A 22,384-nucleotide genomic window follows, 5' to 3' on the forward strand; every position below is an offset into this window, starting at 1 on the left:
GGCAGTCATTTAACAACTTAGAGCAGGATGTCTTTGTGGGTTTGTTTTGATTCAGATCAGTTCATTATGAGACACAGTTTTAATCCTGTTCAAGTACAAATGAACTGGATGTCAGGGAGAAACCTTTTAAGGGTGATAATTTTGAGTTGTAGAGAGCTCTGGCCAACCATATGGGAACAAGAGATTTTGTCCTGAATATATAAAGTGCTTGCTGCCAGATGAATGAGCAAGATGGGAAGAAGAAATCACAAATTGAAAAACAAAGAAATGGCAATGCCTCTTAGAATCTTTTTATAACTGTAAAAATATTTATGTATGAGTGTTCACACACCTCATTATTAGAGACTTTAAAACAAATTGCAGGATGACTTACGAGTCTCCTTGGATCATTTTTAGGGATTTTGAGTAGTTGCTTAGCATGAAAAGATAGCAACTTGTGATCTTGTCACTGAATTCTATGAAAATTTCCAGTGATAAGTATTGTCATCAGAAGCAGCCAGCTGGTCTACCACCGTTTCTTAAGCTAGAGTCATCTGTGCTTCAAGTGACAGGACATTTCCCTAACTCTGGGTAAACTTCTGGGAGACTCATATTGATCTGGACTCATAGGATGCTTTCAGACTTCTCTGTTCTTCCTATCAGCATAACCTGCAGAGCCTTGTGGTTTTTTAACCTTTCCATCTTTACAGCATTCATTTTTTAAAAACCATGCACAAGATATACCAGCTTGTCAGAATGGAAATAAGCCAAATCTCAAAGAGAAAAACCTTGGCCATGACATTAGAGTTACAAAAAAGTTGTACCACCAACACCTTATACTTCTAAAATTCAGAATTTTCAAATTGGTTAAAGCCATATTTTTATATTTACTTTTCAGATTTCTCAATTTGGGAATTGCCCCCTCTATGTATAACTTTAGCACATTCAAAGCAACAAGAATCTCTCTCAGGGCCCTGTACAAATTTTTTTTTTGAAAACTTTACCATTTTTTTTAATGGAGATAGGTTTTCTATGAATAAATGTGTTATTTATGATGTTCTAGACCTAGGTGTCTCTGTTTCCCAGAAAGCAGTATTCAAAGTTTCTAGTCCAAATTGAACTTCAGGGTATTATTAAAACAAATCCTGATAGTCATGCAAATTACTCTGTGTATTCATCTTTATTGATTTAAGGGCATCATTTCACTGGATCTGGTACAAGTGACTCAGTCCAAAATAACTATTAAGTTTAATGCTTGGAGATAAAAAAAAAAATCAGATGGAAGAACCATAACCTCTCAGTGGCACTTAAACAGCAATTCCAACACCAGGGATTCCAAAGAGAGCGTCAGGTAGAAAAGGCTGGGTGGAGGTTAATGCCTGCCCACCCCAGAGGATGCAACAGGGCCAGCCAAAGGCAAAGGGCACTGGCTAGCAAGAAAACCCAACCAGCTTTACTACCAGGATGGGTTGGATTACATAGAGGTTGTGAACAACTATAAGCATTTGCCTTCTATAATTGAGCACAATTTGAAAGAGTCTTGGAAGTCTGAGAAACAATTTAATTTTCTCTGCACCAGGAAGGCTTGCCACTGAGTTTTCATTTCCACTTCATTTCTCTTCCCCACACATGGCTTTCTGCTCTAGTCTTCCTTTCTCTTCACCACCCTTAGAACCAATTTCTTTGCTCCTGTGATCACTGAACCCCCAGCAATATGCCTACATGTTGTGCTTGTCTTAATGGCCATGCTGTGTTTGCTCCAGGCATCAGATTCTCACACTCTGGGGAGGGTTTGTGTTCAGACTGCTTGAACTTCACGGAGAACATCATGTGCGCTGACGGACTCGGCGTGGATAATAGAGAATGGCTTTTTGTTAAGGCTTAGTGGATGAGAACTCACAGAGCACGATTGTGGAGACAGAAAACCTCACTCCTCCTGACATCATTTGTAGGTCTCTCCTTCAACTGGTAAATGTCCCTGTCATCTTCTGTCATCTTCCAAGTCAATGGGTAGAAGACCTCTGGTATCCTTGTCTTCTTATTCCTCTCTCCCTTTCTCTAACTTCAAATCAGGAATCTGGGAATTGACATATTCCAGTTGGTACCCAAAGCTTACTCTCCTAAAAAAAACTTCCTTTTTTCTTCTGGGAAAGGTGGAATTTCTCAGGGAGGTATCTAGTGCCTAGAATAGTTGCCCTATCAGACACCAACCAAGAGATGTTTTTAGAATGATGTGAGTTCAAGATTGGGTCCAGAGCTATATGATGAGAGCCTACATAGTAGGACCAACTAGATTTTAAATCTTGTTGGTTTCGATTCTGGAGGATGACAGTTTATAAAATGCTAGGCTACAACCCTTATTGCTTGTGAAACCAGGTATGATGGGTGAAAGGGGAGGGTATGTGAGTTCTTAGGAGATCTGGTTACCATAGCCCCCACTAACCTTGATTCCAAGAAAAAAATGAAGCCCACAACACTAGTCCTTCCAAAATAAACAATTAATTATGCCCCCTTTTCTTAAGATTCTACCACAATTAGTGATATGCTATTGTCCCCTTGGAAGGCTTAGCAACCCTCCTTTAGAGGGAAATAACTCTGCTCTCAGTAGGTTACTGAGGCCTGAGAGCTACTTAATCATCGTTTCCTTTATTCCTTGCTGCCTGTGGGGTGAAGAAGCTGTAATAAACAGTATGCGATACAATATTAATTTATTTTCTAAATCCTACAAAACACCAAGCCAGGCTGTCACCTCTGTAGGATAAAAGCAGCTGTCTTACAGCATGCTATGTATCTGGGAGAACCCAGTGTCTGTCTCCTGCTAGGATATGATTTACATGGTCCCCATCTGCTAGGAAACTAATTATAATGGGACTCAAAATGAAAACATTTCCGGAATTCTTTAAACACCCAGAACTTTGCTACACTTTGTCCTCTTGTATTACTTTCCACATAATTCCTCTCAGCTCAGTGAGCATCTTGGTGTTTTGCCTTTTTTTTTTTTGAATAAATGAAAGCAAAGACGATTGCCCCGAAAACACACTAATCGCAATGCTTCTAATTCTATTATTTTTAAATGTTTCGTTGAGCTCTACTGGCAGCTGCTACTCAAGTCAACAATTAAAAAATATTCTTATGACACTGTCTCAATATCAGATTTTTTAAATGTTTTGATTGTGTGCAGTAGAATGGAAAGAGAAAAGAGAAGGATTTTTTTGTTTGCCGATTCTCACGTCTTTCTGCAAGAAGACATTATCTCTGTGGCGGGTTTTTCCAGTGTTCTCAGGAGAAAATATACAAAATTTAGCAAGTGACGCCACAGAAGATACTTTTCAGTAAGTGGTCAGTGCCTTTTTTTTTTTTTTTTTAAGGAAGGTAAGCATGACCAAGGATTCAAAGCTACTGCAGAAAAAAATGTAGGTTTGTTTAAGATCTGGACCTTGAATTCAGCTCTGTCTAGAGCCCTGAAGTCCAAACATTTCTATGACACTGTAATGACTCACATTGCAGATTGAGAAAACAAAAACCTCCTTAGTTAGCTTCATTGGGCAAAAACACCTGTGAACCGTAGAGCCCTGTTATAGTTACTTTCGTTGAAGGGGATGGTTCAGAGAAACTCTATCAAAACGTACCGGCTTGGGGAAGAGAGTGAGTTTGAGGGCTTGTACGCTGAGACTGGAGAAAGTGAGGATGAGGTGATAGAGGACGGAAGAAACCCTTGAAGGCCAGGCAAGGGACTGTGTTTGTTTTGTTGGCCGCACAGCATGTGGGACCTTAGTTCCCCCTGCAGCAGAACCGCAGAGTCCTAACCACTGGGCCACCAGGGAAGTCCCAGGGGGCTGTGTTTATCACGCAGGCATCCTGGGGCCATTCTGGTCCCCCAAGCAGAGAAATCATGTAATGAAAGCACAGTTCCCAGGTAATGTGGTCACATCAGTGCCCCCACCCCCAGCTCATGATTACAGGTAAAAGAGAGACCATAAGCTCTTCCCTAAAGAATACCAAGCAACTGCTTTCTGTTCCCTCCCCAGTCAAGCCTCAACCCCCTCATTAACTCATGTAGTAGAGACTGAAGACAGGAAGGTTGCTGAACAGTTTACTCCAGTTAGCTATGATGACATCAGAGAAGATTACGCATGGAGATAGAAAAATTGGAGGAGAATGACGATGAGAGAGAGATGGTGATAATCCGTTTTCAAAAGGTAGACCTGTCTGAGAAAGGAAAGGCCAACTAAAATTGTTGGTTGATTTGGGGTATAATGTTTATAATGTTTATAATTGATTAGGGGCATAATGTCAGGGATGGATGATCATGAAATAAAAACCAGAGATGTCGCTGTTGGAGTTCTCCACGGAGAAATGGCAATTGGGCGTATGTGAGCAGATGGGGTTTTGAAGAGTTCAGGAGACAGAGACACAAGAGCTGGAGGCTGAGATATGAAGTGAGAGTTACCCGTGGTTTACTAAACCATGGAGGAGCGTGACAAGAGTTGGATTACACACTAAGGAGAAACGGCGGACCTTGTAAATACGTATTATTACTGTTTTATCTGGTATAGGATTGGGGGCAAGTGAAAAGTCATTTTTGAGTGTTTTAGGGAATGACTTCCTCTAAAGGTTGCTGGGAGGCCACACCGATCCAAACTGCCTTCTGCTGCTAGGAGAGAAAGGGAAGAGCTCGTAAGAAACACTCTCAGTTTAGGAAGAAAGTGGGTTGGACCTGTGCTGTCTTGCTGGCGGCATAAGCAAGCTGTGCAGCAGCCACATGCTTCCTTAGTGACCATTAGCTTCATGCTTCTCCCAGAGTCTCCCCTGGATGACAGCCTCTCTGTGGAACCCACTAGTGAACCTTCCAGCACTGCCCAGCTCATCTTAGTTTCTAAAAGAACTTCTTCTAAGCCACTGGTGTTTCATTAGAGAATGGTTTGGGTCAAGAAAAGAGATTTCAATCAAGGGGAAATGTAATCAAAGGATTTATGTGCTTATAAAGCCTTTGGAAAGCCTAGGAGAGCCAAGGTCAGAGAAAGCCACTAGTGATATAAGGAAACCAGCAAGTTTGGTGATTGCAGGAAAACACAACCAGCCTGAAACAGATGGTTCTCAGAAGCCCCCGCAGACCTCACGTGTGCTGTCAGCTGAACCCTCTGGGTGTGCTCGCTGCTATCAGAGGAACAGCGAGGAGGAGGCTTCTCCTCCCTCCTCTTCCTTCCAAGTTTAAAACAAGTACTTCTCACTGGCAGAAAGGAAATGTGAACTCCCTGCTGGAGAGAACTGTGAAATGTAGTTTTCAGGCTTCCAGCCCCTGCCATGGAGGGGAGAAAAACTGAGGATGGTGGAGAGTGAGTTGCCTCCTAACAGCGCACATTCTGCACAGGGATAAAGTCAATGCAGTGTCAACATAGAGACCTTCTCTGAGTCCTTATCTCTGCTTCTTGAGACAGAGATCCACTGCCTTTCCCTTGGTTCAGGTTTCAGAACAAACAAAACAAAAACACGACACCCTTACATCCCTTGCTGGGATGTGTGGTAGGGTTTAATGCATGAGTTCGTTCCTTCGTAATCCCTAAAGCTGGCTCTCTTGTACTCAAGTCTACAACAATCTAAAGTCCATCCCTCCCTGCTGGTACCCCCCGCCCAGGCAAGTATCCAAAATCAGGGTCTGTGAGACTTCCTATAGAGAAAATGAGGAAACCAACAAGTGTACAGATTGGAGCTCAGGGATAACTAGGTAACTCGTAGTTCCTCAAAGTGGGTAGATTGAATTCTAATCATGGCCTTTGGTCTTAAAACACCTGCTGAGTCCATCACCAGTCACACTTCAGAGACTCAGACTTCCAGACTTGATACATCTTTTGCTGCCTTTCAGCATCAGTATTGGGGAAAATTTTATTTGTAGCAACAGGTGAAAGAGCGAATGAATGGGATGTGGAAAAGAGAAAGAAGGGAGAATGAAGATGACTATAGGCTGGAAATATGAGGTCATTGCCAAGGACCACAGCCTGACCTGAGTAGGAATGAAAGACATTTTAGTACATGGAAGATTATCAGTGACTCACCTCTACTTCACATTAGTGTAAAGCCACGTGCCTGAGCCAATTGGTGGCAAGCACCAGCTGGTCATGGGGAAAAGGGGAATGTGTATAGATTTTATAATTTCCCCCCTCATTTAGTGAAAATTGCTTTTGCCACTCAATTGTCTATAAGTCCCTTGAAAGTGGGGACCAGACCTCAATTCTTACTGTTCTTTTCTTGTTTATCTAGTACAGTGTCTGGTTGTTAGTAGGCATTGTACACGTAACTGTAGAATGGATGAATTGAATGAACGAGGAGTTGGCAAACTAGACTGTTCTGGGGTAGCCTACTGTGTTTGTGTGTCTCTCTCTCAGGTGTGTGTGTATGATTCTGCAGTAGGTATAATTTTTATGCTGGATACATTAGCAACATCATGTTTATACAGTTTGGCATTTGTTTGTGGTATGGGCATAAGTTCTGGCCAGTCAGTCCTTCAGCATAATTTTCATTTAAGTGAGAAGATATCATCCTACCCCGGGCTTAGGTAGAAGGATGCAGTAGGCATCTAATCCTAGGAATCTACCCATTGGAGTCTTTTAGAATATTTTTATCATGGAAAGACATGACGATTAACTTTTGATGGTATTCTTTCTAACTGTGTGAGTCACCAAGTGAAAGCTGAGCTCTTGCAGTGTGGCTTTGGAATTCAAATGTTATCCATTGGAATTGACGTTAATTACTTCTGTGCTGCTTGGCATATGCTGGAACATTATTTCTGCAATTCCACCAGAGTCGCTTAGGCAATTACCTCTCCCGCCATCACCGTCATCATCCTCCTCCTAATTACTGTGATTAGGTCCCTCCTGCTCTCTGCTCCCCTCAGCCGGGCTCTGCACACCACTGCCCTCTTCTCTCCCCCGTCTCCCCCGCAGGAAGTCCCATTCTCCCGCGTGTGGTGCGGTAACCGGCAGCCCCTGCACTGTGCCTTCTCCCTGGAACGCTACACGCCCACCACCACCCAGCTGTCCTGCAAAATCTGCATCCGGCAGCTCAAAGGCCATGAACAGATCCTCCAAGTGCAGACGTCAATCCTCGAGGTGAGTCCTTCGTCTACAGGTCATCCGACCCCGTTTCTAAGGGACATTAAGGATTGTATACCTGTCTCGGTTGTGCTATACATATAGCATGAAACAGCTTCGAAGGGCACTCACTCTTTGAATCCTCATTACTGATAAGGGAAAATTAACTTTTTCTCAGGCTGAGGATGGAACTGAGCTGCCCACTGGGGCAGGGGAATGCAACCCATCAGAGCATAGGCTCTGTGGATGGGCCTTTGGGGAAGGAATTTGTCCAGGGCTTTTTACACACAAAACTACAAGCAATCTAACGGTTCATGGCAGACATGGAGTATCAGCTGAGATTTATTATTGAACTGAGGCACATACCCTAAGAAGACACAAGGTGACCAGTGGGCTGCTTTTCTGCCAGTTCTGACTAGTTGTTCAGAAGTCAGTTGCCCAATCTGTTCCTGATTGTCTTACAATTTCTCTTACCCTCCAGGATCAGGGTTTCTACACATCCTCATTTCCGTTAAGCCTAGATTTCATCAATACAATAATATAAGACAGAGTAGATAATAATCTCATTCTACACAGTAAGGACATAGCAGTGCAAAAAGGGATACAACTTCCTCCAAGGTCACATAACTGAAGGGTAGAGTTAGAATGGGAGTCAGAGGAGAATTCACTTGGGAACTTTTGCAAAAAGACACCTGAAATGCCACGGCTTTGATTGGCCCTAAACCACTGAATGACTCCATGGCTCTGGACTTGAGCTTATCAAGTAGACAATGGCATTCCCTCCTGAATGGTTATTTGAGGGTAGAGGGAGAGAGTGGCTGAGGGGGAGAATCAGGGGAGCTGGTAACGTGTTGTTTAGCAATTCCAAGGTAATTCCTGGGTAGTTTAGGAAAACACACATACTGGATTGTTCACCTTAGAACGTGTATGTGTATATATACATATACATACATACACACACATACGTATTCACATATACATATATAAATAATATATAGGCTCAGCAGGAGGTTTAATGCATTTTGTATCCATACAACTCAATTTCAGGTGCGTTTTTTTTCTCAAAACTTGTAGCCTACAAGCATTATCACTTCCCTCCTTTTGCATTGCAGTTCACTGTTTATGCAAAATGAGTGTGGCTAATTCCCCAAATAGTTTTCTCTAAAGTGCGGACGGCTTTCCAAAGAAGCGTGTCTCAGAATTGATAGCTGTCTTAACTGACATGTTTCTACCATATTTGCATTTGTTATTGCCAATTAGCATCATGTGCTAACATAGTTCTGACAGGGAAGGTAGATCCAGAAACCTCAGGCAAGATGTTTTTAGAGTCTCTTTCTTGAACAGTCTTGGCATATTTAAGACAATTTATTTCAAAGTAAAATACAAATTGTATGGGAGTTTTAAAATAAAAACAAAAAAGAAAATCTACGAAGAACTGCACTTCAGAAGGAAGAGTGAAAAGGCAGGGCATAAAGATGCCTCTGATGAAAATTGCCCTAAATACCTGTCAACAGGTCAACAAAAGAATTCCAGGTTTAAAAGGTTTTTACTTTCTAAGGCACCCAGATATTGAGGATCAATTTCAGCTATTACAGGATATTTGTGTGAAAGGAATGTGATAAGGTTGACACATCCTGGCACCTTTGCTCCTTGCTTAATAAACCCTTGAAGTGCATGCAAAGAAAATGAGCTAATAGGGGCTGCCCTGGTGGCACAGTGGTTAAGAATCTGCCTGCCAATGCAGGGGACACAGGTTCGAGCCCTGGTCTGGGAAGATCCCACATGCTGCGGAGCAACTAAGCCCATGCACCACAACGACTAAGCCTGCGCTCTAGAGCCCACGAGCCACAACTACTGAAGCCTGCACACCTAGAGCCCGTGCTCCGCAACAAGAGAAGCCACCACAATGAGAAGTCCGTGCACCGCAACGAAGAGTAGCCCCTGCTCACCACAACTAGAGAAAGCCCGCGCGCAGCAATGAAGACCCAACGCAGCCAAAAATGAATTAATAAAAAAAATAAAAGAAAATGAGCTAATAAACATAATCTTCTTTACTCTCCAGTTCCTTTTCTAATGCTTAACAAAGTTTCCGATCACTTTGGAAAGCCTTAAAGAACATGACATCACAGAACCTCTTGGTAAATGGAGGCAGAGTTAGCAGAATACTATTTAGACATTCGGTGGTGGAGTACAGCAGTCTAAGTTGTAGGCTACTGCAGTTTAGAAGCGTTACTAACGTGTTTGATCCTGTAAGGATCAGTTAATTAATTGCTTTTAAGTGTCCCTGCTGAAATTTGGCCCAGTGCATCCCCATTTCTTTGTACCAAACTCTACTTCTTAGGCAAATTTCATTGGCCATCATTTTCTACCTCAGAGGAAAATTAGTAACTTTTGAAAGCCACTATGTTTCAGGTACCACTTCATGTGCTTTCACATATAACCACCACAGCTCTGTGGATTCGTATTATACCATCACAGTTTTACAAGCTGTAACAGTCTCAAGGAAGTCAACCTTCTTATCCAAGATCATAGAGCTAATAAGATGGGTAGCCAGAGTTCCCAGCTGAGATACTAAACTTGAAGACCAAAGTCTGGATTTCTATTTAATACCACTCCAGGAACCCAACCGAGGAGGTTTAATTTATTAGTCCTAACTATGGGCCTTGTCCATGATATAAGCCCTCTCTTTGGGAGCTTAGGCACTAAGTGACAAACATCACAGCATCAGCCATTTTGCCTTTGAGTCTAAAAGGAGATGAAAATTGGGAAGCTCTTTCCTCAAGACCGCAGAAGGATGAGATGTACCTGTTTGTGTGTTGGGCTAGAATAAGTGTTCATTCTATACATCTTCACAAATAGAATTGATTCCCTACATGTAGATCTGCCTGCAAACGGATGTCTTGATTGAATGATCACTCAAGGCCCTTCCAACCCTGGGATTGTTTCATTCCTGAGAAAAGCATATATCTGGTGATAAAAACCATCTTCTTCTCCCTAAAACTGACTTGCTTTTTATGGTAGACGTTTCGAGAAAAATGAAGATACATAAAGTTCTGAGAAATTGGGAATGCCTGGAGAGAGGAGGCAGGATATATTCGAGACGTGGGTCTATATCAGTCACTGAGTCAAGAATAATAGATCAGTTATTAAAGGTCATCATACTTCATGGCCACTACGCTGAAAGATTCTGCTTTAGTTGGTTTTAATAAGTTAGCAATAAGGTGTCATTGATTAATAATAATAAAGAACTAAAATTTTTGAAACTTTCAATAGATACCTTTGAAATATGTATTTTAATATCTCACCCACCAAAAAAAAAAGAATCCTCACATATCTGGGCTCAGAGCTCCCCCTTCCTACCTTACTTTAAAATGGATTGCCTTAGTCTCACTGTATTTCGAGATTTTAGCAATGGAACCATGAGAGGTAAAATATGTATGTGTCTCTCTCTCTGTGTGTGTGTGTGTGTGTGTGTGTGTGTGTGTGTGTGTGTGTGTATACATATATATATATATATATATATATATATATATATAAAATACAAAACATTGATTTTAAATTAATTAATGCAGTGAGCATCCTCAGTGAAGGCATTTGGTTCTTTATGTTCAGCTCCACATCCATCATATTCCTTCATGCCTCTTAGCTAAATGGTTTTCCAAATAATCATTCATATCATTCTCAAATTTAAAAATTATTTCAGTGATCAAGGTAATATATCTTTTCTGTTCTTTAGAGTTGCGATTATTGTGTCAATCTTTGGAAGCAGGTTGGTTCTCCTTAAATTTAACCCAACTACATTACCTAATGATGATAGCCAATTGATACTCTGTAAAGCAATGGTATTGTGGACTAAAGCAAAGTAAGTTTGCTAATATTGAGCAGAAGGGAAGAATCCCCAAGTCATTTATTTCCTCCTTCCTTATTAATGTAATCATATTAAAGAATCTATCTTTTGGTAGAAACAACTTAAAATGGGAATCTTGCATGTTAAAATTTTCCATGCAAGAAGTTCTCTTATCTTTCTTCTAAAAGTGGTAGAAGTTGGGGGATGATGTGTCTGGTACAAAGTAGACAGAACACTTGGAATTCCTCACTGATTTACAGCTCCCACGTTAAGCAGGTAGCAGCTCCTTATCTCCTATGTTCAGAGCATGAAAATCTACTGTTCCTCTGCATATTTAATTTAAACAATCAGAAGATGTGATGCATCCACTGGATTCTTATTATTCGGCCCAGATGTCTCTTAGAATGCATCATAAATGTTATATAAAGTGTCATCCTTACACATGGGAAATATTTAAATTTGGAAACTTTACAAGGGACATGGGGGCCCATATATTAAAGTGTAGTAAGTAGAAAAAATACATATTTCTACAAGTCAGTCTCCTGTAATACTTTATTCGCCTTTAAATCGTACCACTCTGTCCTTTTTTTCCCTGAAGACTTTGTGTATCAGGGTGCTCTTTCTTCTGCCTACAGGAAAGACAGAGCTTGGTCGAGTTGGTCAAATCATAGATGCCATGAGGGCATCTGTCTCTGTCTATTGCCATCTTTTCACATGGATACACTGTGTTTTCAGTTTCACTGGCAAGCCACCTTTTCACATGTTAACACCCTTTAGTGCCATTTTACAATGACAATGACCATGTTATCCTGTACAGAATTCCTTTTATTCTCTCTCTCAGTGGTTTTTTTACTATTCTTTTTAAGGACATTACCCTGCCTTAAGTCAGGAAAATTTTTAAAGAAATGATTCCTACTTGATTTGTATTTTTAAAGGCTAGAAGAAATTTTACATACCATGATGAAAACTGATGTATCTTGTAACCTATTTTAGGAAGTAAGAAGCCTGAGGTGGTTTATTTTATGAACAGCTTATATATCAGAAAAGCACTGGGCTCACTGGTTCAAGATGGCGGAATAGATGGACAGGCGCTCACTCCCTCTTGCTAGAGCACTGGATTCACAACTAACTACTGAACAATCATCAAAAGGAAGACACTGAAACTTACCAAAAAAGATACCTCACATCCAAAGACAAAGGAGAAGCTGCAGTGAGATGGTAGGAGGGGCGTAATCACAAAATCAAATCCAATAACCACTGGGTGGGTGACTCACAAACTGGAGAACACTTATACCACAGAAGTCCACCCACTGGAGTGAAGGTTCTGAGCCCCATGTCAGGTTTCTCAACCTGGGGGTCTGGTAACAGAAGGAGGAATTCCTAGAGAATCAGACTTGGAAGCCTAGAGGGATTTGATTGTAGGACTTCGACAGGACAGGGGGAAACAGAGACTCCACTCTTGGAGGGCACACACAAAGTAGTATGTGCATCAGGACCCAGGGGAAGGAGCAGTGACCCCCATAGGACACTGAACCAGACCTACCTGCTAGTGTTGGAGGACCTCCTGCAGAGGTGGGGGGTGGCTGTGGCTCACTGCGGGGACAAGGACACTGGCAGCAGAAGTTCTGGGAAGTACTCCTTGGCATGAGCCCTCCCAGAGCCTGCCATTAGCCCCACCAAAGAGCCTGTAGCCTCCAGTGCTGGGTTGCCTCAGGCCAAACAACGAACAGGGAGGGAACCCAGCCGCACCCAACAGCAGACAAATGGATTAAACTTTTACTGAGCTCTGGCCACCAGAATAACACCTAGCTCTACCCACCACCAGTCCCTGCCATCAGGAAGCTTGCACAAGCCTCTTAGATAGCCTCATCCACCAGAGGGCAGACAGCAGAAGCAAGAAGAACTACAATCCTGTAGCCTGTGGAACAAAAACCACATTCACAGAAAGAGAGACAAAATGAAAAGACAGAGGACTATATACCAGATGAAGGAACAAGGTAAAACCCCAGAAAAACAAATGAAGTGGAGATAGGCAACCTTCCAGAAAACGAATTCAGAATAATGATAGCGAAGATGATACAGGACCTCGGAAAAAGAATGGAGGTAAGGATCAAGAAGATGCAAGAAGTATTTAACAAATATCTAGAAGAATTAAAGAACAGAGATGAACAATACAATAACTGAAATGAAAAATACACAAGAAGGAATCAATAGGAGAATAACTGAGGCAGAAGAACAGATAAGTGACCTGGAAGAGAGAATGGTGGAATTCACTGCTGCAGAACAGAATGAAGAAAAAAGAATGAAAAGAAATGAAGAGAGCCTAAGAGATCTCTGAGACAACATTAAACATGCCAACATTCACATTATAGGGGTCCCAGAATGAGGAGAGAGAGAGGAAGGACCCAAGAAAATATTTGAAGAGATTATAGTCAAAAACTTCCCTAACATGGGAAAGGAAACAGCCACCCAAGTCCAGGAAGCGCAGAGAGTCCCAGGCAGGATAAACCCAAGGAGAAACACACTGAGACACATAGTAATCAAATTGACAAAAGTTAAAAACAAACAAAAGTTATTGAAACAAGGGGAAAATGACAACATACAAGGGAACTCCCATAAGGTTAACACCTGATTTCTCAGCAGAAACTCTACAAGACAGAAGGGAGCGGCACGATATATTTAAAGTGATGAAAGGGAAGAAACTACAACCAAGATTACTCTACCCAGAAAGGATTTCATTCAGATTCGACAGAGAAATCAAAAGCTTTACAGACAAGCAAAAGTTAAGAGAATTCAGCACCACCAAACCAGCTCTACAACAAATGCTAAAGGAACGTCTATAAGTGGCAATTACAAGAGAAGAAAAGCACCTACAAAAACAAACACAAAACAATTCAGAATATGGTAATAGGAACATACGTACCGATAATTACCTTAAATGTAAATGGATTAAATGCTCCAACCAAAGGACACAGGCTCACTGAATGGATACAAAAATAAGACCCATATATATGCTGTCTACAAGAGATCCACTTCAGGCCCAGGGACACATACAGACTGAAAGTGAAGGGATGAAAAAAAGATATTCCATGCAAATGGAAATCAAAAGAAAGCTGGAGTGGCAATACTCAGATAAAATAGACTTTAAAATAAAGAATGTTACAAGAGACAAGGAAGGACACTACCTAATGATCAACAGATCAATCCAAGAAGAAGATATAACAATTATAAATATATATGCACACAACATAGGAGCACATCAATACACAAGGCAGCTGCTAACAGCTATAAAAGAGGAAATCAACAGTAACACAATAATAGTGGGGGACATTAAGACCTCACTTATCCCAACGGACAGATCATCCAGACAGAAAATTCATAAGGAACCACAAGCTTTAAATGACACAATAAACCAGATAGATTTAATTGATAGGACATTTATAGGACATTCCATCCAAAAACAGCAGATTACCCTTTCTTCTTAAGTGCACATAGAACATTCTCCAGGATAGATCACATTGTGGGTCACAAAGCAAGGCTCAGTAAATTTAAGAAAATTGAAATCATATCAAGCATCTTTTCTGACCACAACACTATGAGATTAGAAATCAATTACAGGGTAAAACTATAAAAAACACAAACACATGGAGGCTAAACAATACATTACTAAATAATCAAGAGATCACTGAAGAAATCAAAGAGGAGGTAAAAAAATACCTACAGACAAATGAACATGAAAACATGTTTTCGTTGGGATGCAGCAAAAGCAGTTCTAACAGGGAACTTTATAGCACTACAGTCCTACCTCAAGAAACAAGAAAAATCTCAAACAATCTAACCTTACACCTAAAGGAACTAGAGAAGGAAGGACAAACAAAACCCAAAGTTAGTAGAAGGAAAGAAATCATAAAGATCAGAGCAGAAATAAATGAAATAGAAACAAAGAAAGCAATAGCAAAGGTCAATAAAACTAGAGGCTGGTTCATTGAGAAGATAAACAAAATTGGCAAACCGTTAGCCAGACTCATCAAGAAAAAGAGGGAGAGGACTCAAATCAATAAAATTAGAAATGAAAAAGGAGAAGTTACAACAGACACCTCAGAAACACAAAGCATCATAAGAAACTACTATAAGCAACTCTATGCCAATAAAATAGACAACCTGGAAGAAATGGACAAATTCTTAGAAAGGTATAACCTTCCAAGACTGAAACAGGAAGAAAGAGAAAATATAAACAGACCAATCACAAGCACTGAAATTGAACTGTGATTAAAAATCTTCCAACAAACAAAAGTCCAGGACCAGATGGCTTCACAGGTGAATTCTATCAATCATTTAGAGAGGAGCTAACACCCATCCTTCTCAAACTCTTCCAAAAAACTGCAGAGGAAGGAACACTCCCAAACTCATTCTATGATGCCACCATGACCCAGATACCAAAGTAAGACAGAGATACTACAATAAAAGAAAATTACAGGCAAGTATCACTGATGCGTATAGATTCAAAAATCCTCAACAAAATACTAGCAAACAGAATCCAATCACACATTAAAAGGATCATATATCATGATCAAGTGGGATTTACCCCAGGGATGCAAAGATTCTTCAATATACACAAATCAATCAGTGTGATACACCATATTAACAAACTGAAGAATAAAAACCATATGATCATGTCAATAGATGCAGAAAAAGCTTCTGACAAAATTCAGCACCCATTTATGATAAAAACGCTCCAGAAAGTGGGCATGGAGGGAACCTACCTCAACATAATAGAGGCCATATACAACAAACCCACAGCAAACATCATTCTCAATGGTGAAAACCTGAAAGCATTTCCTTTAAGATCAGGAATAAGAAAAGGATGTCCACTCTCACCACTATTATTCAACGTGGCTTTTGAGGTCCTAGCCATGGCAATCAGAGACAAAAAAGACATAAAAGGAATCCAAATCAGTAAAGAAGAAGTAAAACCGTCACTGTTTGCAGATGACATGATACTATACATATAGAATCCTAAATATGCCACCAGAAAACTACTAGAGCTAATCAATGAATTTGGTAAAGTTGCAGGATACGAAATTAATGCACAGATATCTCTTGCATTTCTATACACTAACAACAAAATATCAGAAAGAGAAATTAAGGAAATGATCCCATTCACCATTGCAACAAAAAGAATAAAATACCTAGGAATAAACCTACCTAAGGAGACAAAAGACCTGTACTCAGAAAACTATAAGACACTGATGAAAGAAATCAAAGATGACACAAACAGATGGAGAGATATACCATGTTCTTGGATTGGAAGAATCAATATTGTGAAATGACTATACTCCCAAAAGCAATCTACAGATTCAATGCAATCCCTGTCAAATTACCAGTGGCATTTTTTACAGAACTAGAACAAAAAATCTTAAAATTTGTATGGAGACATGAAAGATCCCGAAGAGCCAAAGCAGTCTCGAGGGAAATAAATGGAGCTGGAGGAATCAGACTCCCTGACTTCAGATTATGCTACAAAGCTACAGTAATCAAGACAATATGGTACTGGCACAAAAACAGAAACATAGATCAATGGAACAGGATAGAAAGCCCAGAGATAAACCCACACACCTATGGTCAACTAATCTATGACAAAGGAGGCAAGGATATACAATGGAGAAAAGAGTCTCTTCAATAAGTGGTGCTGGGAAAACTGGACAGCTATATGTAAAAGAAAGAAATTAGAACACTCTCTAACACCATACACAAAAATAAACTCAAAATGGATTAAAAACCTATATGTAAGATCAGACACTATAAAACTCTTAAGAGGAAAACATAGGAAGAACACTCTGACATAAATCACAGCAAGATCTTTTTTGACCCACCTCCTAGAGTAATGGAAATAAAAACTAAAATAACCAAATGGGACCTAATGAAGTTTAAAAGCTTTTGCACAGCCAAGGAAACTATAAACAAAACGAAAAGACAACCCTCAGAATGGGAGAAAATATTTGCAAATGAATGAAAGGATTAATCTCCAAAATATATAAACAGCTCATGCAGCTCAATATTAAAGAAACAAACAACCCAATCCAAAAATGGGCAGAAGACCTAAATAGACATTTCTCCAAAGAAGACATAGAGATGGCCAAGAAGCACATGAAAAGCTGCTCAACATCACTAATTATTACAGAAATGCAAATCAAAACTACAATGAGGTATCACCTCACACCAGTTAGAATGGGCATCATCAGAAAATCTATAAACAACAAATGCTGGAGACGGTGTGGAGAAAAGGGAACCCTCTTGCACAGTTGGTGGGAATGTAAATTGAGACAGCCACTATGGCGAACAGTATGGAGGTTCCTTAAAAAACTAAAGAGAATTACCATATGACCCAGCAATCCCACCACTGGGAATATACTCAGTGAAAACCATAATTCAAAAAGACACATGCACCCCAGTGTTCATTGTAGCACTATTTACAATAACCAGGTCATGGAAGCAACCTAAATGCCCATCGACAGACGAATGGTTGAAGAAGATGTGGTACAAATATACAATGGAATATTACGCAGCCATAAAATGGACCAAAATTGAATTATTTGTAGTGAGGCGGATGGACCTAGAGACTATCATACAGAGTGAAGTAAGTCAGAAAGAGAAAAACAAAATACTGTATGCTAACGTATGTGGAATCTAGAAAAATGGTACAGATGGCTTGCAAGGTATAAACAGAGACACAGATGTAGAGAACGTATGGACACCAAGGGGGTAAAGTTGGGGGGGATGAATTGGGAGACCGGGATTGACATATATACACTAATATGTATAAAATAGATAATAAGAACTTGCTGTATAAAATAATAAATAAAATAAAGGCCAAAAAAAAGAAAGGAATTGACTACTCTGCCAAAAATAACCACTTACCTAATCAATTTCTGTTCACTCAATAGCTACCCATCCTTCAAGGTCAACTCAAATGCCTCCTCCGTGAAGCTCTACTACTCTTAATTCTTGAAATACAATGCTAATATCATTCAGAGAGCATTTTTCTGAACCACCCTGCTCTGTGGATTTTTGGTACTTGTCTTGATGCAGAGTGATGTAGTGAATTGAGTCCTGGTAAATGTATTAGGGAATCGGAATTCTAGTTTTAGCTATGGCACCAATTACCTGGGTAACTTCTACCAAAGTTTATAACCCCTGTGGAGTCTATAAAAAATGTCAAAGACTGATTAGGAAATTGAGGCTGAGGGATGTCCTGTAGCATCCAAGGTCACTGGGCTATGAAATGTGAACTTATACTCCAAAGCAAGATATTTCTGACTCTGAAAACCACACTTTTTCTGTTACTCCATCCTAACCTCCAAAACTGGAAGAATTTTGATGAGCGTTGTTCTACAATAGTCCAGGGAATAGATCTAAAACCAGTAAGTAGAATCTGTTTAATCTGATAATATGTACTTTGAAGTTCCAAGAGTAAGATATAACGTGCAGCATTTCTCAAAAAGTATTTGACCATATGACTGCTCTTTCTTGGAACATCTTCTGAGGTACCCTGTGGGAATACTGGGTTAAGGCATTGCGTTTCCAAAACATCCCCCCACATGTAACTGTGTTAAATGGTTACAGAAAGACAAAACACATTATCATTCATTAATAAGATCTTTGCATGAACTAGTTTCCTCAATTAACAGATTTTTGAAGATGTAAGACACACCAAGTCTGAAGGCTTATAGCTCCATGAGCCTGGACACTAGCCAAGAAGGGCTTGCATGGCTGTGGTGTCCACAGAAGGAGATGTGTAAAGGTCAGAAAAACATCAGGGGAAGCTCACAGGGGCAGTTCAGGCAGGGCTTGTGTTGACTTAAAGGACAGCCCAAGTCGACAAGTTCCTAATGCAAAGGATAGTTTCTTGGGGTTTAAACAGTGCTAACTTGTCCCTTAACCCGACCCCAGATTTGTGTTTTAATTTCCCTTTGTGTTAGTTTTCTTCCCTTGCATAACAAATTACCACACATCTATCAGAAAAAAACAACACCCGCTTATTGTCCCACATTTTTTGAGGACAAGAGTCTAGGCATGGCCTCACTGGGTTCTCTGATCAGGACCGTACAAGGCTGAGGTCAAGATGCCGGTGGCAGCTGTTCCTTCTCATCTGCAGCTCAGAGGTTTGTCCCCAAGTTCATTAGGGTTGTTGACAAATTCAGGTCCTTGTGGCTGTAGGACTGAAGTCCCCAGTTTCTTGCTGGCTGTTGGACAGGGCTCACTCTCAGCTCCTAGGGGACACCCTCAGTTCCTAGCTTCACCCCCTCCCCCCACCCACCATAGGCAGTTCACAGCGTGGCTATTTGCTTTCTTCCAGGCCAGCAGGAGAGAGACCTCCAGATAGGAGCTGCATCTTCTCTCTTTTAAGAGCCACTTGATTAGGTCAGGTCCACCCCGGAAAAATCTCTCTTCGTCCACGCATAGTCAACTGATTAGGGACTTGCAGAATCCCTTTCGCCTTGTATCCCATCATGATCACAGGAGTAATTCAGCTACCTTTCAAGCCTTAAAATTCTGTTAGTCCATACAGACTTTCAGCAGCTATTCTGATATGATGGACGGATGTGTGATTTCACATTGGATATGAGGATCTAATTGTTATGATGTATAACGAATCCTCACTGGACAGCTCTTAAGTCAGAAGAGTGGGCAGCACTCCGCCGGCTAGTCCAGGTCTCATCGCTGTCTCGTGGCTGCCTCCCCTTTTACAAAAGCAATTTAAGTCTGAAACAAAACCAAAATATTTACTAGAGAATCACACTTGAGGCCTGGGAGAAACACAAACTTCAAAATGATCAACATACAATCAGGTCCCCTTTGTAGCTTTCCTGACACGTGGCTTCCCAGCCAGCTCCTTTGATCAGTGCATTCTTCTCTGATCAGCTCTGACTCTCAGAAGGCCTCCTTAAAGTGAACTGAAATCTGTCATCTGGTAGCTTCTTCCTACTGATTCTAGATTTTTTTTTTTTTGAGAATTAAAAAAAATCTAATTCTGCTCTCACCTGACACCTCCTTGGATGTAGGAAGCTGAAGATTGTGACTCCCCTGAGTGGAAGAGGCTTTTGTAAAGCTCCAGTACACGGTTTCCTAGGCTACTAGAGACATTATTTATTATTTTAGAAGAGAGGGGAACTTGTCAGTGTATTTTATAGACTCCATCACAACAGGCAAGCATTTTTTGCATGTGTGTTAACACAGCTTTTCTTAAAAAAATAAAAGTGTTGACCCGTAAGGCTTCTACTTAGGTCTGATCCTGCTTTCCTTATTTTGTTTATAGAATGAAAGAGAGACCATCACTTTCTTTGCACAAGAGGACAGCACTTTCCCTGCACAGACTGGCCCCAAAGCCTTCAAAATTCCCTACTCCATCAGACAGCGGATTTGTGCTACATTTGACACCCCCAATGCCAAAGGCAAGGACTGGCAAATGTTAGCACAGAAAAACAGCATCAACAGGTAATTGGGGGCAACTTCAAAAAGAGGATTTTACTAAAAGAGCTTGAAAAACAAAACGGGGCGGGTGTATCCACGTGGTTTCCAGGCCCTGATATCTGTATGGATTTCTCTGGCTGTATTTCATGTGAAACCTGGACAAGGAAGCGGGAAAAGGACAAAAATATGACACAGTGTGTGGCCCTTTCTGCCACCCCACTCTGCCTTTGGGGACGTTACGGAAAAGTCCCACTTTAGTCCTGGTCCCATCTCCAGGTTTGCTAATTGGGCCACCCTAATGGAGGTTTAGACTTTGTCATCTTGGTGCTGGTGAGGGATCCCAGAGTCTTGAGACAGTGATGCAGAAACAAAGAAGCAAGTGTCTCACACCTCCTCCCTCCCATCGGATAACCTTAAGTGTTATTTAACCCCTAATAAGGATAGGCTCAGCCTGAAGAAGCGGGTGCGTGAATATAAAAACGGAAGTCTGAGATGATACCTCTCGGGTCTGAAGGCAGAAGGCATTAAACAAGCAGAAGCAAAAGTCCGCTGCTTAAACCGACACTATTCATGACTGGGCTACTGTTGTGGTCGAGTTGAAAGAATAGAGAGATTCAGGGCTTCCCTGGTGGCGCAGTGGTTGAGAGTCCGCCTGCCGATGTGGGGGACACGGGTTCGTGCCCCGGTCCGGGAAGATCCCATGTGCCGTGGAGCGGCTGGGCCCGTGAGCCATGGCCGCTGAGCCTGCGCGTCCGGAGCCTGTGCTCCGCAACGGGAGAGGCCACAGTAGTGAGAAGCCCGTGTACTGCACAAAAAAAAAAAAAAAAAAAAAAGAATAGAGAGATTCATAGTGGGCGCTCGTACTTTGATGAGAAAAAGCAGGGGTGATGCTCTTCAGAGCGGCACTGATGGGGAGGCCAGTTAGGGCTCAGCCTGAGGGACGACTGGTGGGGAAAAGGCATCGACACATAGGATCTCCTGTCTCACTAACCCACCCCGCAAACCCCAGAACGAAAAGAGAACAAGTTTTCCCAGCACCCTTTTCCTTCCCTTCCCTTTGGTATTTTTTTTTTCGTTTGAGACAAAGCCTTATTTTTCTCACTGTTTGGCTTACTCGGTCACTTCCATTTTTTTTGTTCTTTGTTTTCACAGACATCCTACCTGACTCTTTCTTCTCTGAAAGGAAGGTAGATGTCTGCCAAGAAAGGAGAGAGGGCTGCTCCCTGTTTCAAAAGGGATCCAGAAGCCAAAAACGAAGGGCCCAACTAGAAAGCAGTGAGACTCAGAGAGGAAAATCAAGACAGAAGGCATGGCTGTAAGAGAAAATGGCATTTACAGACAGGCAGGCCCCCAAAGAACACAGTCTTGAAAAAGGCAGATAGTGAAAATGAGAGAATACAAAAATGTCTGAGTGTATAGGGGAAAAAAAAATTAGGTTGAATTTTTCCCAGCAACTTTGATAAAGGATGAGATGGGTCATGTATAACCTAGGCACACCATGACGATGTCAGGTTCACTTTCTGATCAACCTGGGGACAAGAATGAAAAACTAAGCCAGAGGAAAGAATTTGGGCTAAAGAAAGAAAAATGAACATTGGGCAGGGACTCAGAGGCTCTGTTCTGGTTCCACAGCTAATACCAGTCTGCCCAAACACATCACTTACCATCCTCATGTTACTTTTTCTACAGATGCAATTCATAGAATTCAAACTACATTAACTCTCTAATCCATTCTGGCAATAAGAGTTTATGATTTTTTTTTTTTTTTTTTTTTTTTTGCGGTACACGGGCCTCTCACTGTTGTGGCCTCTCCCGTTGCGGAGCACAGGCTCCGGACGCACAGGCTCAGCGGCCATGGCTCACGGGCCCAGCCACTCCGTGGCATGTGGGATCTTCCCGGACCGGGGCACGAACCCGTGTCCCCTGCATCGGCAGGCGGACTCTCAACCACTGCGCCACCAGGGAAGCTCAGAGTTTATGATTTTTAATTCACCACTTG

The 22,384-nt window shown here is 41.3% G+C and overlaps 1 protein-coding gene across 2 annotated transcripts in view; it reads left to right on the forward strand.

The window, feature by feature from the left end:
• UNC5D (unc-5 netrin receptor D) overlaps window positions 1–22,384 on the forward strand; it is a 620,692-nt gene that overhangs the window by 587,409 nt on the left and 10,899 nt on the right. For both annotated transcript variants that reach the window (XM_060085992.1, XM_060085993.1), the window contains 2 exons: window positions 6,921–7,085; window positions 20,231–20,409. In XM_060085992.1, coding sequence (XP_059941975.1) covers window positions 6,921–7,085; window positions 20,231–20,409 — 344 coding nt within the window. The remainder of the gene's footprint in view (window positions 1–6,920; window positions 7,086–20,230; window positions 20,410–22,384) is intronic.

The sequence above is a fragment of the Mesoplodon densirostris genome, chromosome 20, assembly GCF_025265405.1.
Source record: "Mesoplodon densirostris isolate mMesDen1 chromosome 20, mMesDen1 primary haplotype, whole genome shotgun sequence".
Classification (NCBI taxonomy): Eukaryota; Metazoa; Chordata; class Mammalia; order Artiodactyla; family Ziphiidae; genus Mesoplodon; species Mesoplodon densirostris.